Here is a 15,862-nt window from a genome sequence, read left to right on the forward strand (position 1 = left end):
GGATATCTCAATGTGTCTACTCACCAGAACCAGCCTCCAACCTCCAAATACAAATTTCATGCCCACAGTGAATTTACCTCCTACCATCTACACACAGCATTAGAAGCACATTTTCATCGCTTCAATTCACTGATGAACAAGGACTGGGTTCAAATAACGTTAATTCTGTGATTAAAGCATGCAATTAAAAACAAAAACAAACCAAAAAAACCCCACTCTAATTATGCAAATGTTAAACTGTGCTGAATCACTGAGTTCTTCACATGACCACATTTTCCAGCGTCTAAGAGGGAGAGAAAGAGCGTTGTCCTGGAGCACTGTGATTCAAGTCATGAAATCTATATTCTCTGGAGCTTCTCAGCAGAGGAATTCCTGGCAAACTTTAAATCAGTGAATGCATGAAGCTCTGCAGTTAGGTGTCAGGCACCAAAACACTCACTTAGTTATCACAAATGTTGTAAGACGTTAGAGCAGCCAAATAATCGCAGTAGCTTTATCTCCAAAAGCAGTTTTTTTTTTTTTTGTTGTTTTAACAAAGCGGAAAAAGACAAAAAACATGGAAAGATCAGAAAATGCCAGAAGAGACAAACTGAAAGCTCTTGTTGTTCTAAGTCAATTAAAGTAAAAAGGAAGGAAAAAAAAAAGAGAGAGAGAAAAAAGCAAGCCAATATTTTAGCTCTATGCTTCTTTAGCCAACTGCATGTATTGATTTGCGGCAGTGAAAGGGAAACGCTGGAATGACCTCACTCTTCTCAGGAAGCTGCAGATACTCAACTTCCAACACATGACAAATAATTCTAGAAAATTTTTGGAGATTTATAACTTTTCTAGAATGAGACATTGTGTAACAAACTGTGTATGGGAAGAACATGCACCATGAATTACTGTAAACTTTAAGTTGGCTCCAAAACAATATACTCCCAGACAATAACACATTCTCTTTTTCTGATGGCAAGATCATGCTTTCAAACTTTTTCTCTGTCACAAAAATGATTTTGTTTTGTTAAAAGTTTTGTTAGAAAAATGCTGAGCGCCAGCCAGCACCGTCCCCCTTCCCAATGCCCAAGGCAGTGAATTCTTCAAGAGCGGCAGGATGCCGCTGGGCCCGCTGGCTGCAGGGTGGCAGCACGGGATGCAGCCAGCCCTGCTGCCAGCGGTGGGGAGCCAGCACCAAGCCATGCCGCAACGGGGACAGTGTGGGGACAGCTGAGCCACCACCACAATCAGGCCGTGCCACAGGCAACACGGCTGTGCCACTGCCAGATCTAGGCTGTCCAGCTGGCATGCAGCTGCTGTGATGCTCCTGTGACATTCTGTTCGTTTACAGTGATTCACGTGTGGGAAATAATTTGTGAACAGTTGGGACGAGTGAGTTTATTTTTTGCTAAACATGACAGGTAAGATTTCTGTGTCTGAGTCACTGCACTCTTTGTTAGGACGTGACCCTTCCCTTGAATTTACTAAAGCTGACTTTTCTACCCAGGATTTTACTGAGGGGGTTTCACCTGAGCCCCTCCGGGTCTGATTCTGAGAAAAAACAAAGCAGTTTTGGTGCACATCCGTTCGGGGCGGTAGAACCCAGACGAGCAGGAGCACTCGGGCTCCCTCTCACGGTGCACAAGCACGGCCTACTGACCCGCTACCCACGCCGCCCCCCCCGCCCCGCGAACATGACGTCACGATGACGTAACGCCGCGGCACTGTCCAGCTCCCGTCATGCCCCGCGCCCAGCCGCCCGCCGCGCGGCACGCCGGGAGTTGTAGTGCCCCCAAGGAGCGTCGACGGCTGCGCAGCGGGGCGGGGGGCGGGTGGTGTCGCCCAGCCCCGCCCCTCCCCCCGCCCCGCCCCCCTCCCCCCCCGCACAGCACAGCACGGCACGGCACGGCGCGGCGCGGCGCGGCACGGAACGGCACAGCCAGCCGCGGCGGTGGTGCGGAGCCGAGCCGAGCGGCCCTCGCTTGCCTCCTGCGCGGTGCCTGCCTGCCCTCGGCTCTGAGAGCTGTCGGCTCCGGCCCCCCGCCATGTTCTCCAGGAAGGGCCATGCCGACGCCAGGAAGTGCACGCAGAAGGCGCTGGACCCCAAGCGGGACGTGCTGACCCGCCTCAAGCACCTCCGGGCGCTGCTGGGTGAGAGCCGCGGCACCGCCCCGGCACGGCAAAGAGCTCGGGGCGGTGGGGGGGGGTGGCTCTGTGTGGTGATGGCGGTATGTGGGGTGTTGGCGCGTGGTGGTGGCGGTGTTTGAGGCGTGTGCGGTGGCGGTGTGAGGGGTGTTGGTGCTTTCCGGCCCCCCGAGGAGAAGGCAGCCCTTCTCCTTAGAAAGAGAAAAGGAAAAGAAAGCACTCCCTAGCACCACACTGACAGGACGCGGTGGAAGGAGCTACGCCTTGCAGAATATCTCAGCAAATCCAGCAGTTGTGTTGTGCCAGCCAGTGGTTTCCTTTTTTACCTGTAGGTGTTAAATCTTGTATTTTCTGAAAGGATAGAGAAGAGCTGCCCTCGAGGCAGGGACTGGAGCCCTTTTCGAAGCCGTGCCTCAGCTCTCCTTCGAGCTCCCTAGTGGTTTTGGGGAGCTCTGTCGGCCACGGCTCCTGCGAGGCAGCAGTGCCTGTCCTTTCAGAGTTACAGAAGCTATTAGGAGGTCAGCAGTGTGATTTACTGCCCCTGGTTTTGCAAACTGGGTACTGTCACTCAGCGTCAAAATACTTGTAATGCAATGTTGTTTGGGCACACAACAGCAAACAGCCCTCCTGGTTCTTTCAGAAGACCCATATGTACAGGCTGCTCTTTTTAGCAACGCTGCTTTGTCCTTTTATTCTAACTTTAAAGGGCTCATGTAATTGTGTTTTGAGATATGCTTTCAGTGTCTGTGACAGTGTTGAACCTCTCTCTCTAGTGTCCTTGTAGAGTTGAAATCTTAACCCTGGTCTTTTTATTCTGAACATTTAAACCTCTCAGTGAATTTTAGCTGTGTTCTATGGTTTGTGGGGTTTTGGGTGGCCTCATGTTCTGCTAGTCAGCAAACTGCAACAGGAAGAGGCTGTTTTAAGAGTTCTTGGGCACTGTTCCGGTTCAGGACAATCGGTGACAGTGTTAATACTTGTTATTTTGGATTATTTTCTTAAGAAACAGGGAGGAAAAAGTGATGCATGAGGCTTGTACTTCTTGTGTACTCTACCTGTTTTGTAGGTGTGCTGGCCCATTTCAGTCGAGATTGACAGCTGTGTGGGAGCCTCAAAGAGGTGCTGTTTTCTGTGAGACACAAGTCACTGACTGAAGAGAGGGCCCAAGGTTAGCAGCTCCTCAGGAAAGTAGGAGTTGGTCACCATGTCTTCCCTGGAGCAGCCTCTCTCCGTTTGGTCAGCATCCATCTCATTCTCAGCCCCTCCATGTGCTTGTTCCCAGTGCTTTGGAGGATGTGAGGACCAGCAGTACTGCCCAAGAAGAGGTCGAGGCTTTGCAGAATGGAGGTGCTGCTCCTCCAGTGCTCCTCCGCCTGGTCCTGTGCCAGGCTGTACGGGAAAACATGGCTGTGGTCTGGAGCCTGGGATGTCAGTGGTGTTGAGGTTAAAAGCCTCTTTCTGTGGTGTTTCCCTGACAGGAGAGAATACATAAAGGGCGTTCTCAGTGAGCTGCAGTGGAGTGAGGAGCTTTTGTGGTGAGAAGAGTAGCAATGAGTCTCCCTCAGGACAGTAGCTTTGAGAAAGTCATGCTCATGAGAGTGCAGAAACAAATGAGTAAAAAAGTCTTGATAGTTTAGCTGATTACAGGCATTTAAGTGATTTTTACTGTTGTTGTTTCTTGTAGATTTGATTAAACTTCTCTCTGATTTAAACATATTTCCCTGCGATCTACAGCCTTTAACTAGCTTATGTCAAGATATCGAGCTTATCTACAGCCTTTAAGTAGCTTGTCTCAAGAGATTTTTCTGGGTGATTAATTAGTGGAGAAAGTGCTGGAATCAGTAAGGGTTCTCATCAGGCTCTAAAAGTGGCCCTGTTTTGCAGGTCTTTTGAGCAACAAGGTGTTCAGGTTTTCCATGCCTGGTCCGTAGTTGTTTAAGCTCCATCATTTGGGCTCTCAGATAGAGAAGTTCGGTCACTGTGCAGGGCACCAGGAGACAGGTGGCTGGTACTGCAGTCCCTCTGTGCTGGGGGTGGTCATGTTTCTCGTGGATAGTGCTCAGCCTTTGCTCTGGAGCTAGCCACAAGTGAAGAGGATGTGTTTGTTCTTGTTATAAATTCTTCCTGTTCTTCAGTGCGTGTAGAAAATCTTCACAGTAAGAGGTCTGGTGGTCGTTTTTCTGTTTATCCCTGCTGGGGACCAAGCTTGTACCATTCTTGTACTGGAGGTGTATAAAATGTTCTGCTTGCTTGTGTTTTTTTAATCATACTATATATCTACCTGCCTAAGGAGAGGAGTTTGAAAAGACAGAAGAAGATTGCACTTTACCTGTGTTACCCCGTGTGTTTCAACTAGATATTTATCTTATTGTTTGTAAAGCACACAATCAATATTAAAATTTCAAGATTCATTTTAAATAATCTGTTTTTTTTTTTTTTTTGTTTCCAAGATGAGGTTTTAGAACATTTTGTGAAGCCATCCTTCAGAAAGATGTTCTGAGAGACTGTAGTCAGGGCTTGCAGGCCGTATGTTTCTCCCTTCTCTTCCACCCTCACTAAAATAAGCAGATCTAAAGAAATCAGAAACATGGCAACTTTATATTCGTGTTCCCCTTTCAGCCCTGTGGAAGGGCATGACCAGAACCAGGACACGATTATTGGAGAGGAATGCTTTAAGGTGCAGTGTTAGAATTGCTGTGGCTCCTGGGTACACCTGTTTATGAGGGTGCTCGTTTTTGTGAACCAGGGAGGTGCAGAGGAGGTTGCCAGGCTCCTATGATGGATCTCACGGTGGAACAAATGGGGAAATACGCCTATTAGCGTGACGAAATTAATTAATGTCCCAAAGCAGGTGGTGCATGAGGTAGTGTTGTCTGGCGGTTTTCTGTAATGATACTGATTACCCGGCTGGCTAGGGAAGGAAAATGTCACTTCTGAAGAAACACCTTTTCTCCAAGTGTCTGTTACATTTGGATACAGCAACCCGATTTGTTGGTTAAACTTATTAAACATTGGTTTTAAGTGATAATGGCTATCAGTGTCAGAGGGCTGGGTAGCATACTGGTGGTGTGTTTGCTGAAGGGCCATGGTATGACAGCTGGCTGTCTTCTAGCAGGTATGTTTTATTGCAGGAACAGGGTCAAAGCAGTCTCCGGTTATGTTACCGAGATGTCATCTTTTGAGAACTTCAGTGAACATGCTGGGTTGTATGGGAGTGTTTTTTTTTTTTAAGATAATTTCTTCATAGGAACGATTGCAAGTATGGGTTTTATGGTATTAGTCAAACACAGAAAACGAAGCAAAGCATGGTAAGAACCTCTCCTAAGGATTTAGGAATTAAGGAAACAAAGCTTTTGATATAAAGACTCAGAAATAGTTGGATAATTGCCTACCCGATTGCTTCAGGTCTCGTAGCTGTCATCTGTGTAAGTCTGTCTAATGCCCAGACTGGAAAAGAAAAAGATTCCCTTTAAGTCTGCATTGCTTATAACATCTCTCAAGTCTCTGGAGCCCTTCAGGAGCCAAGTTCCTTCATCTTTGAGGTGTTTTCCTCTGTTTTATGGGTTGTTACTAACTGGGACAGTTGTCTACCTTCATGATGATACAGAATACTGACTAGAATTATGACCTTACTATTTTAAAGTGGATGTTCACTTCTGTAAGGTAAAGGACCAAAATTTCCTCCATTTGTTAATTTCTATAAAGATGTTGTAACTTCCAGAACTTACGTGATGTCAGCAGTAACTTCTTTTCCAAACCCAGTGTGTGGAAGCATTGATAGCATGGCCTTTTCTGAGGATAGGATTGAAAAAATCACGTTTTTATAACTGATGGTAGTGATGTGCAGGCTTGACACTTCCCACAGGTAAATTAAGCCCACTGCACTGTTTCCTGGAGCGTTTTGTGTGGGGCTTTTTAAATGTAAATGTATCTTTTGCTCTTCAAGGCTTTGTTTCCATGGCTGTTCTCGGGGAAAAACATTTTTTTTTTTTTTAAATTGAAATGCTTTCCATGTTTTTGCCTTGGGTGGAATTGCAATGTTTAGTTTAACAGCTTTGTATGGTTTAGTGTCTTTCCCTTAAATGTTTCTTGTGCTTTCAAGAATGGATCTGCCGTGACACATCGCCTCTTGTGAATAATGGTGCTGTGGAGAAGCGACTGCTGTTTGCTGTGGTGCTCCCCATTAATCTAGGCAATGTCATTATTTGCTTATGCATAACAATGGATGAGGTACCACATGATAAGATTTTATTTCAGGTGATGTTCCTTTCCTTTGTGGTGGTGATTTTATTCGTTCTAGAGTGCGATTTGCCTGGGACTTCAGTGCATGCTTGGGTCTTAAAACTTCTTCATTGCTTAAGGCTGGAAATTGTAAAGTCAGCCTGTGGGTAGGTTTCGTGAATGATCTGTGGTGATTTTGGTTGGCTGCCATCTTCACATTACGCTTAGAAATAGGTGAAAATGGAAACTTATCATTGCTGCCATTGGACGTGCTGCGAGCTGCCGGAAAGGTGGTGACAATACAACTGAATTAAGTGGCTGGGCTTTCATTTTCTTGTTCTGAATGGTGCTAAGGATGACAACCTTGGGCTGGAAGGTGTGGTGGAGGCGAGCCGTGAGTGTGCCTTGGGTAACTAAGTCTGGCTCCTGCATGGAGCACTGGCTGCCTACTGTGCTTCCCATGCTACTGCGTGTCTGGCTGGAGATGGTGGAGACCTACCCTGTCAGGTCTGGTGTGGGCTCCCTCATTTCACCTCAGCTCGTCCCAGCGGTGGTGGGACTGCTTGAAGCAATTGCGATCGCAATTGCCTGGGAGATTATTCGGCTTTTTTTCAAACAGCTTTGCAGATCTGTGAGTCCCAAACTTGGATGTTTGCTGGGGTGGATTGTTAGACTTTACGCTTATTCCTGTTTGGTTTTGAGCATGCTGCCTGAGTAAATTGTGTGCCAGAAGGCTGAATGCAGGCTGGTGGTTGAACTAACAGTGTGCGCCTTGGGGCCTGTGCTGCAGCACCTGGCTCCTGGGTGCGCATGGACTGGCCGGCTGCGCTCAGAGCTGCGGCTCTTGGCAGGCTCATCAGCCGGCAGGGTGCTTGAGACTGGACAGGGCCGCAGCCACGTCCTGCTCTCTGGTGCACTGCCACATTGCTCCAGGTAGCAGGGGTGGGTTGCTGGTCGTGCTGGGCTCGTCCTCCTTCTCCCTGTGGAGCAGTAGACAAATGCATGGTGCTTCCTACTGAAAGCTCCTGGAGTAGAGTAATACGGAGTTTGCTAGGTTGCCAAGCACAGTCCTTAATATATTACTTCAAAAAATGCAAATCGAGAAGAAATCATGTTTTTCGTTATATCTCTTCACCAAAAATGAGTCGATAAAGAATAGAATTTTCTTTCTTTTAGTTCTCAGATTTTGTTCTACACAGTTCTGTACAGCTCAAATTATGTACACTTGCTAGAGATGTTATTTTGGGCACATTCAAAAGTGAACGGTTGTAAACTTCTTCCTGTGTTTAGAAAAGCCATTGTTCTTTGGATTACATGTGAAATTTGAGGTGTTAATTCAAATTAGAAGATTTCTAAAATAATTCCTTTTTAGTAATTTTGAGTTTCCCTGCCAAATGTATATTTCTTTGGGGGGGGGGGGGGAAAGGAAAATTATCTTATGGGCTTTTACTTAGCATTTAAAGTTCTAAGTTGAAAGAATTGTGTGATTTTTGAGATGGGAAGTGAAAAATGTATGTAGTTTCAGGGGTGAGGCTAGTCATAAAAGTTTACCATTAACCAGAGCATGACTGCAAAGTCATCTTTTCATCCGCTTTATCTTTTTTTTAAAGTACTTAAGACAAAGGAAATCCCTCAAGTTTGTATGAACTATGCATAAATAACATGAAACCAGCTGACTCTGGAAGTTCATGGAATTAAGGGAGGATTTCAACTGCTTAAATGAATACAATAACATTTTGTAGTTAATAGAAAGATAAAAGGAAAACTGTTGTGCTAATGACATGATTATTGCCCCCTCTTATTTTTTTATACCACAGAAAGTAATGAGAACTTGTAATAAACACAAGTTCTTATTAAATGGCACTACAGTAATTTGAGTCCATAGATTTTAAGCTTAAGTAGTAAGGCAAGTAAGGGTGACTTGCCATCACCCCGTGAGCCAACTTTGTCATATTCTGTATAGAAGTTTCATGTATGCCCTCATGAATATCTTGTTGTTCCCTTTGCTTTGCTGCAAGAGCTGTGATGTGTTGATCAAAAGTACTGGCTAATGACAACTGCCCTTGTTTGGGGAATGGAGGTAGGTGATATGTGCTTTTGGAAAGGCACCAGCGCTCTGGTGGCTGGGGATGTTTGCCAGTTTGCCTTAGATTTTAGTGCTCAGAGTTTGAATTCACAAGGTGGTTGCTTTTCAGCAGAAGTTATGTGAGAGTTACTTACCAGTCCATATAAATAGAAAAATAGAACCTAACACCTTCAATTCAATCCTAGCCTTGCTGTTTAATTTTCCTCAAATGCTTACAAGTACTTCAGTCAATTTGATTTGCCAAAAGTAGGTATTTTACCTTAGTATCCTTAATGATAAATAAGGAAACTTTCTCTAATGTTTTCCCTTTGAAAATCTGAAGAATGAGCCTTATCTGCTACAAATCAAACAGACCTGTAGTAGTGATCCAAGTTACTGTCTTAGGCTTTCTGACAACTTGTATTAAATCTTCTTGAGGAGTCTTTTCTTGACATATTTTCTGTTTGTCTGTGAGGATCATTTTTGGTGAAATGAGCAGGAGTGGCTGGTTTGCGTGCAGAGCCAAAGCAGGAGAGTAAAGAAGCTTGTGCGTCCCAGGTGCACTGTGCATGGTGCTGCCTGTACAGAGATGCTTTCCTTCCACCCTGGAGAGACCTGGGGAGGAGAGGCATTGATTTTTTTTTTTAAGTTAGGTGGGCTGTGGTATTGGAATTGCAACTTACCCGTAGGATTGCAAGGAAGTGTTGCTTTTGGAGTGAGTATCTCGTTCTAGAGTAGTAAGTGGGGGTATTGTTGGCCTTTTGACATCTATGGTTCAAACTTCATAACCTTAAGTTTTGAAATTTAAGGTTATAGTTCTATATCCCTTTATGAGATACATAGAAAAAGAATGAGATAGTTCAGTAGGAAAAGGATGCGGATATAAGGATGCATGCTTATGTCAGAATAGCAGATGAGTCATCTCCAAAATGCCACATTTATAGAATAGAGAACTTACATTTTTTTGAGTAGGCAGTTCCTTTCTCCTCCTTTCACAGTTTCAAGGAAAAATTTCCTTTTTGTTTACATTTTAATGACCTCATCCTTTCATATGAAATTCTTGTAAATGAAAGCCTTGTTTTCTCCTAGAGTTGTATTTAACAGAACGCATTCATAGAGGGGAATAATTGCACTTAGCTTGTGAATTCAAGACCGGCAGCTTGTAGGAAAAAGATATCATGGAAAAGAGTTTCCATGTGCTAATTGTTTCCATAGTGCAAGCACCAAACAAAGCCTTACTACTGGAAAGGTATTACTTAATTCATTTTTTTAGGGGGGGGGAGGAGGAAACACAAAACGCCAACGCTGTCCAAGGCTAATGTCATTCCGTTGTAGATATGCGATATTATTGGTGGCTCTTGCTGTAGTCACCTTTGTTGTCTTGGTTAATGAATGGCTTTCTTGAGAGGTGAAACTTCAAAGAGAAAAAATGCTGTTAATGATTCTTCCCCTTTATCCTCTTATTTATGGGTGGAATCATCATCATTTTTCCTTGACCAAATCAATTACAATAAAGTGGAAACCAACAAAATCAAAGTATGTTTAGCAAATACCAAGTTTAGGAAGTGTTAGATCACTTTTTTTTTCTTAAAAATAAGTTTATTTGAAATTTTAGCCCTAGGTTAAGGCCTGAGGAAGTGTTGCATGGGTGGGTTTTCATTATTTTTTCAAACGAATTGGAAGTATGCTGTTTTTTTTCATTTGATCCACTTGTCAGATAAATTTAATATCTGCATTTGCATTTTGCATATGGAAATCATTGTTGGCATTTATGTTTTTTCCAAAAGTACCTGCTTGACGATGCAGAAACTACTTGGTCAAATAGCTCTGCTGACATCAAAAGGTACCTTGTAAAATACTTTCCTGGAAGTGGTTTGGAAACAGAAGAATGAAAAACATGGAGGAATATTCTGGTCTGAGGTTTTAAAGATGGAGAGGTAATGAAAAGGTGTTAACTGTGACAATCTAAAAGATGCAGATCAGGTTTTCAGAAGTATTCATGGCTGGTGGGATTTCCAGAAGAGGTGAAGGAATGCAATAGGATCAGTTAGTCTGTTAGCCCAGTGATCTGTGACCTCTGCTTCAAACATTAACTATACATTCAAAATACTTTCCTACACCAATTTTCTTGTCTGATTTGGCTTGTCTAATGTAGGTTCATGTATTTAATAACTAATGACCTGCTTTTTAATTAGAGGATAGCTGGACTCAGCTTGTATGCCATTTCACATGCTGCCTGGGTCGAACGGTGTGGTGGCTGGCTGTACCACCACATCTCCGTGGCTCTAGACCTTGGTCCCTGGGTGCTGGCAGAGGGCAGTTCTGAGCAAGCAGAGTGGCGGCAGAGGTCCAGGGTGCATGCTCAGGGTGCTACCACTACTCATTGATGTCTTATCTGAGCTACGAGTCGTGCATGGTGCCCTTCTTCTGTTTGCTGTGTTGCTTGGTGTTGCTGGCACTTACTGATGTTGAACACGGCGGGACAGGATTAGTTCAGATATGCCCTGCCTAAGTGGTTTGTTAGTTTGAGATCTCCTCTGGTCTCATGCTGAATTGAAAACAAATCTTCTCCCACGGTATCTTTTTAATTCTCAAAATCTTAAAGAATCATTTTAGTTTTGATTTAATTTAGGAAATTATTTCAACTTAGTTCTGGAGGTTTCTGGAGTCGTGTGCTCTTCTAGTAGAATTACATCCAAATGGATATTAAAATTCATATTAAATCTGATTTCAAATATTGCAGTGGTGATGAAGGTCTTCAGATACCGACATTCACTGATGCCACAGTAGCGCTTCTCTGCATCAGTTTCAGTTGGTGTATCTGTGACTGTATAGTTTCTATATCTTGAAAAATGAGACAAGATATTGTTCTGGCCCTTAAATACTGCATCTTTTTTTTTGAATTAACAGCATATTTTTTTCCTCTAATCAGCTTTCATTTGATCTTACTGGCAACATTAATTTAAATCTATTCATTTGGACTTCTTGGCACTCAGATTTTTAGTTTACTGAAACAATTTGCTGTCTGACACAAGTTTAACTCTTCAGAGAATCAGATTACTGAATTAAATTTGATAATGAAGGCAAAAATAAGCTTTCTTTTGTCGGGCCGTACCACAGGATAAACTTTTACAAACAACCGTAACTCAGTTTTCTGTAATTAAACTTAAAAATTGTGCGCCTGACTAATTGAAAACTCTGCAATTTTAAGTTTTGTTACTAACGAAATGTGTGAATTTTACCTTTGTTTTTAATGTAATGTTATTGGCTGATACAGATCATGGTGTTCAGGCAATCACCGTGAATACTTCTTTGGTCTCTTTGGTCTTTTTGGACTGTGTTTTACCCTTCACTTGTTCTCACCCCTTTTCTCTCAACTTCCTTTGTAGAGCTGTCTTGCAAGCTTCCTCTACTCAATGTACAAGGTTGATTTTACCCTTGAGTGAAGACTTGATATATCTTATTTATTTTTAAATGAGTTCTTTTGAATTTGCTAAGGAGTCTTAGATCTTTGTAGGGCAGTTACTGAGTAGTGCAGTTTGCAAAGTAATTTAAAACTGGTTCATAAATGAATTACTAATGTCATCGGCTAACAAATGGGCCAAAAAAGTAGTCCTAGGTGATGGTGGCTAAACCACATAGTTCCTTTGTATTCGGGCTCAGCCCTTCTACTCTGTACTTATATCACAGAGAAAAATTTTCAGTAATGTATACTTCGGATTATCAAAAAGGGTTGAATTCAGTATAATATTTCATGTAATCCCCTGTTTGGAGAAATGGTGAATCCTTTTGATATCAGGCAGCTTTAATATTTGATAGCAAAAAATGTCTCTCATGGATTAAGAATTTTTATGGAAGTGATATATTGACACATCCCCCTTTTTATTTTGTTAACAGAAAACAAATGAACCTAAACCACACTGTAGACCTTTAAAAAATTAAGTAAAAATGTAAATTTCCATATTTTACTTCTAACACTGGAATCACAATTTAGTATAGAATATATAATGATATTCCCATAATTGTTTTGTATTGTATTTATCTCATCCTCCAATTTGCATGAAGAAAACAGTTTTAAGGTTTCTGATGATGTGTTAAAACTCCATTTGTTCTCCTCTGCAGATATTGTGGATGGAAGTGACCTGAAGCAGTTATTTGAGAACAATTATTCTCAATTTTTTTTAATCTTCTATGAAAACTTCATAACACTGGAAAATAGCTTGAAACAAAAAGGTAAGTTTTAGAGTTTTGTCAGCACCTTAATTTTTGGTGTCAGTAAAGATGAGCATGGAGAAGTGCTGCCTGAAATGTTGTAGGTAACTGAAAAGAGTTCTAAATATGTTTATTGCTTTGTGTCATTTCAGCACAAAAATCAGGTCTTGTGCACTTACATACGTATCCTCTCATCTTGTTTTGAAATACTGAAGGCCCTTACCCTGTAATGAATCGTAGAATATCCCGAGTTGGAAGGGACCCATAAGGATCATCGAGTCCAACTCCTGGCACCACACAGGTCTACCCAAAATTTTAGGCCATGTGACTAAGTGCACAGTCCAAACACTTCTTAAACTCCAACAGGCTTGGTGCAGTGACTACATCCCTGGGGAGCCTGTTCCAGTGTGCGACCACCCTCTCGGTGAAGAACCTCTTCCTGATGTCTAGCCTAAACCTCCCCTGCTTCAGCTTGACACCATTCCCGCGGGTCCTATCACTGGTGATTAAGGAGAATAGATCTGCGCCTTCCCCTCCACTCCCCCCTCGCGAGGAAACTGTAGACCGCAATGAGGTCTCCTCTCAGCCCCCTCTTTTCCAGGATGAACAGGCCCAGTGACCTCAGCCGCTCCTCATATGTCTTCCCCTCTAGTCCCTTCAACCATCTTTGTTGCCCTCCTCTGGACACTCTCCAGCAGTTTTACATCCTTTTTGTACTGTGGTGCCCAGAAATGCACACAGTACTCGAGGTGAGGCTGCGCCAGCGCAGAGTAGAGCGGGACAATCCCTTCCCTCGACCGACTAGCGATGCCGTGCTCGATGCACCCCAGGATACGGTTGGCCCTCCTGGCTGCCAGGCACACTGCTGGCTCACATTTAACTTGCTGTCAACCACAACCCCCAGATCCCTCTCTGTGGGGCTGCTGTCCAGCGTCTCATCGCCCAGTCTGTACGTATAGGCAGGGTTGCCCTGACCCAGGTGCAGGACCCGGCACTTGCTCTTGTTAAACTTCATGCAGTTGGTGACCGCCCAGCTCTCCAGTCTGTCCAGATCTCTCTGCAAGGCCTTTCCACCCTCATCCGAGTCCGCAACTCCTCCAAGTTTGGTGTCGTTGGCAAATTTGCTCAAAACACCTCTACATCCAAATCATTTATAAAAACATTGAAGAGGACTGGCCCTAAAATGGAGCCTTGAGGGACCCCAGTAGGATCCTATGGGAAACTACATCAAAAGCTTTGCTGAAGTCCAAAAAGATCACATCAGCTGGTTTCCCTTAATTGACTAGATGGGTGATCTTATCATAAAAGGAAATCAAATTTGTTAGGCAGGACCTACCCCTCGTGAACTCATGTTGGCTGGGACCAATGACTGCATTGTCCCCCAGGTGCACTATAGTAACTTCAAGGATTATCTTCTCCATAATTTTACCAGGCACTGATGTGAGACTGACAGGCCTGTAATTGCTAGGGTCTTCTTTCTTGCCCTTCTTGAAAACTGGAACAACATTTGCCAGCTTCCAGTCTACTGGGACCTCTCCAGATTCCCAAGACTGTTGAAAAATAATTGAGAGAGGTCCCGCGATGGCATCAGCCAGCTCTTTAAGCACCCTGGGATGAATCCCATCCAGACCCATGGGCTTGTATGGATCCAGGTGGAGCAGCAAATCCCGCACACATTCAGGGTTGGTTGGGAGTTTATCATTCCCACCGTCATGGTCCTCCAGCTCAGGGCACCCTGGGTCCCAAAGCTCATCATCGGTGTTGAAGACAGAGGCAAAGAAGGCATTAAATGTCTCTGCTTTGCCTATGTCCTTGTCTGTGAGGTGACCTTCCCCATCAAGTAGCGGACCTATGTTTTCTTTGGTCCTCCTTTTTCTGTTCACATATCTAAAAAAAAAAACACATCCTTTTTTATTGTCTCCCACACTCCCATGTTAAGTATATGTCTGTCCACCTGAAAACATCAGAAATTCTCAGAACAAATCTGAATGTTGAGGATAGATAGGATACCTTGTTAAGAATAGCTGGTTGCTTCAAGGTGAGTCCGATCACATTGCTTTGCAGATTTGGGATTCTTGACTATGAATGAGGGAAATCAGGAGAGAGAGAGACTGAAATTTAGAAAAATCTTGCTCTTAGATGAAGAAAAATAAACCAAATATAGCATTGTTGACCTCAGTTGAATAACAGAAGTGTAGTTTCTACATCTGTCTCACCATACCATTTACTTATAGCAAACAATATTGTTTTCTCTCTGGCAGGGAATAAATCACAAAGGGAGGAGCTGGACTCCATTCTCTTTCTTTTTGAAGTAAGTTTTCCATACCATGGAACTAACTTATTTGAAATCTTGTCATGTGCTTGCTTATACCTGTACACTGAGGGTTAAAACCAGGTATCAGTCAAAATGACAGTAGGTGTCCATGATTATATGAGGCGAAAGGCAGAAAAGAACTGGGGCGTGCATTAAGTTTTCAGATACAATAATAAAAAAAATAACAATCTTATGCCACAGAAATGTCTGGCTTGAAGGAATATCCAGAGTTAAGAGATTTTATTAAAGACAAGCAAACTAATTTAGCTTGAAAAATAGTCTGAAATCTGCCTCTGAACAGTGTCATATGTAGTTAAGTACAGTTGTTTTATTAATTGGTTCTCCTCAGGTGGAAGACAGGTTGGTTGAACCAAAAGGGGGGAGGGAGGGGCTGGGGGAAGCTTCTTCAAATTTTGAGGCTTTCCAGTAAATTTTAATGGAAAGATTAACTAAAAATCTCCTTTTATAACGTAAATGCTTTACAGATATAAAAATGTAGCTGCTTAGTCCTGAGAAATCTCATGTGGTGAATTTGTTCTGCACCAGCAGTATGCCTTATTGTAGTTCCCCTTGCAGTGCTTGAATGAGAATACATTCAGGATATGAGCGATGCATCAGTTCTAAGTAAATTGTAGATCATTCAGTTTTGCTCTTACTTTTTAATTTTTTCAAATTACTGAGCACACTTTATATTGTGGTAATTCATGATGTATGAAGGAGAGTTTTAATTAACATAGCCAGTCAAAATTTCACAATTTGAAGAGTGAATAAGACTACCTCAGAAAACAAAAGAAGGTGGGATGCTTGTTGATAAGAAGGTATGGCTGTTAGTTTGAGCAGAATAACAGTTAATGAAATCCTTATGCTACCTCCTATAACTCAAATTTTTCCTTAAGTATATTTCTCTCTGTAGTTGCCAAGTCTGAAAA

At 43.0% G+C, this 15,862-nt stretch overlaps 1 protein-coding gene across 10 annotated transcripts in view; it reads left to right on the plus strand.

Moving 5' to 3' along the window:
* Positions 1 to 1,870: 1,870 nt before the first annotated feature.
* RALGAPA2 (Ral GTPase activating protein catalytic subunit alpha 2) overlaps positions 1,871 to 15,862 on the plus strand; it is a 136,329-nt gene continuing 122,337 nt past the window's right edge. For 9 of the 10 annotated variants that reach the window (XM_080584947.1, XM_080584951.1, XM_080584957.1 and 6 more), the window contains exons 1-3: positions 1,871 to 2,127; positions 12,530 to 12,640; positions 14,881 to 14,930. In XM_080584947.1, coding sequence (XP_080441073.1) covers positions 2,022 to 2,127; positions 12,530 to 12,640; positions 14,881 to 14,930 — 267 coding nt within the window. In that variant the 5' untranslated portion in view covers positions 1,871 to 2,021. Of the gene's footprint in view, positions 2,128 to 12,529; positions 12,641 to 14,880; positions 14,931 to 15,862 lie in introns of those variants that run through there. The other variant, XM_080584948.1, reaches the window with a different exon arrangement.

Source organism: Anser brachyrhynchus (genome assembly GCF_964034855.1).
Source record: "Anser brachyrhynchus genome assembly, chromosome: 3".
Lineage (NCBI taxonomy): Eukaryota > Metazoa > Chordata > Aves > Anseriformes > Anatidae > Anser > Anser brachyrhynchus.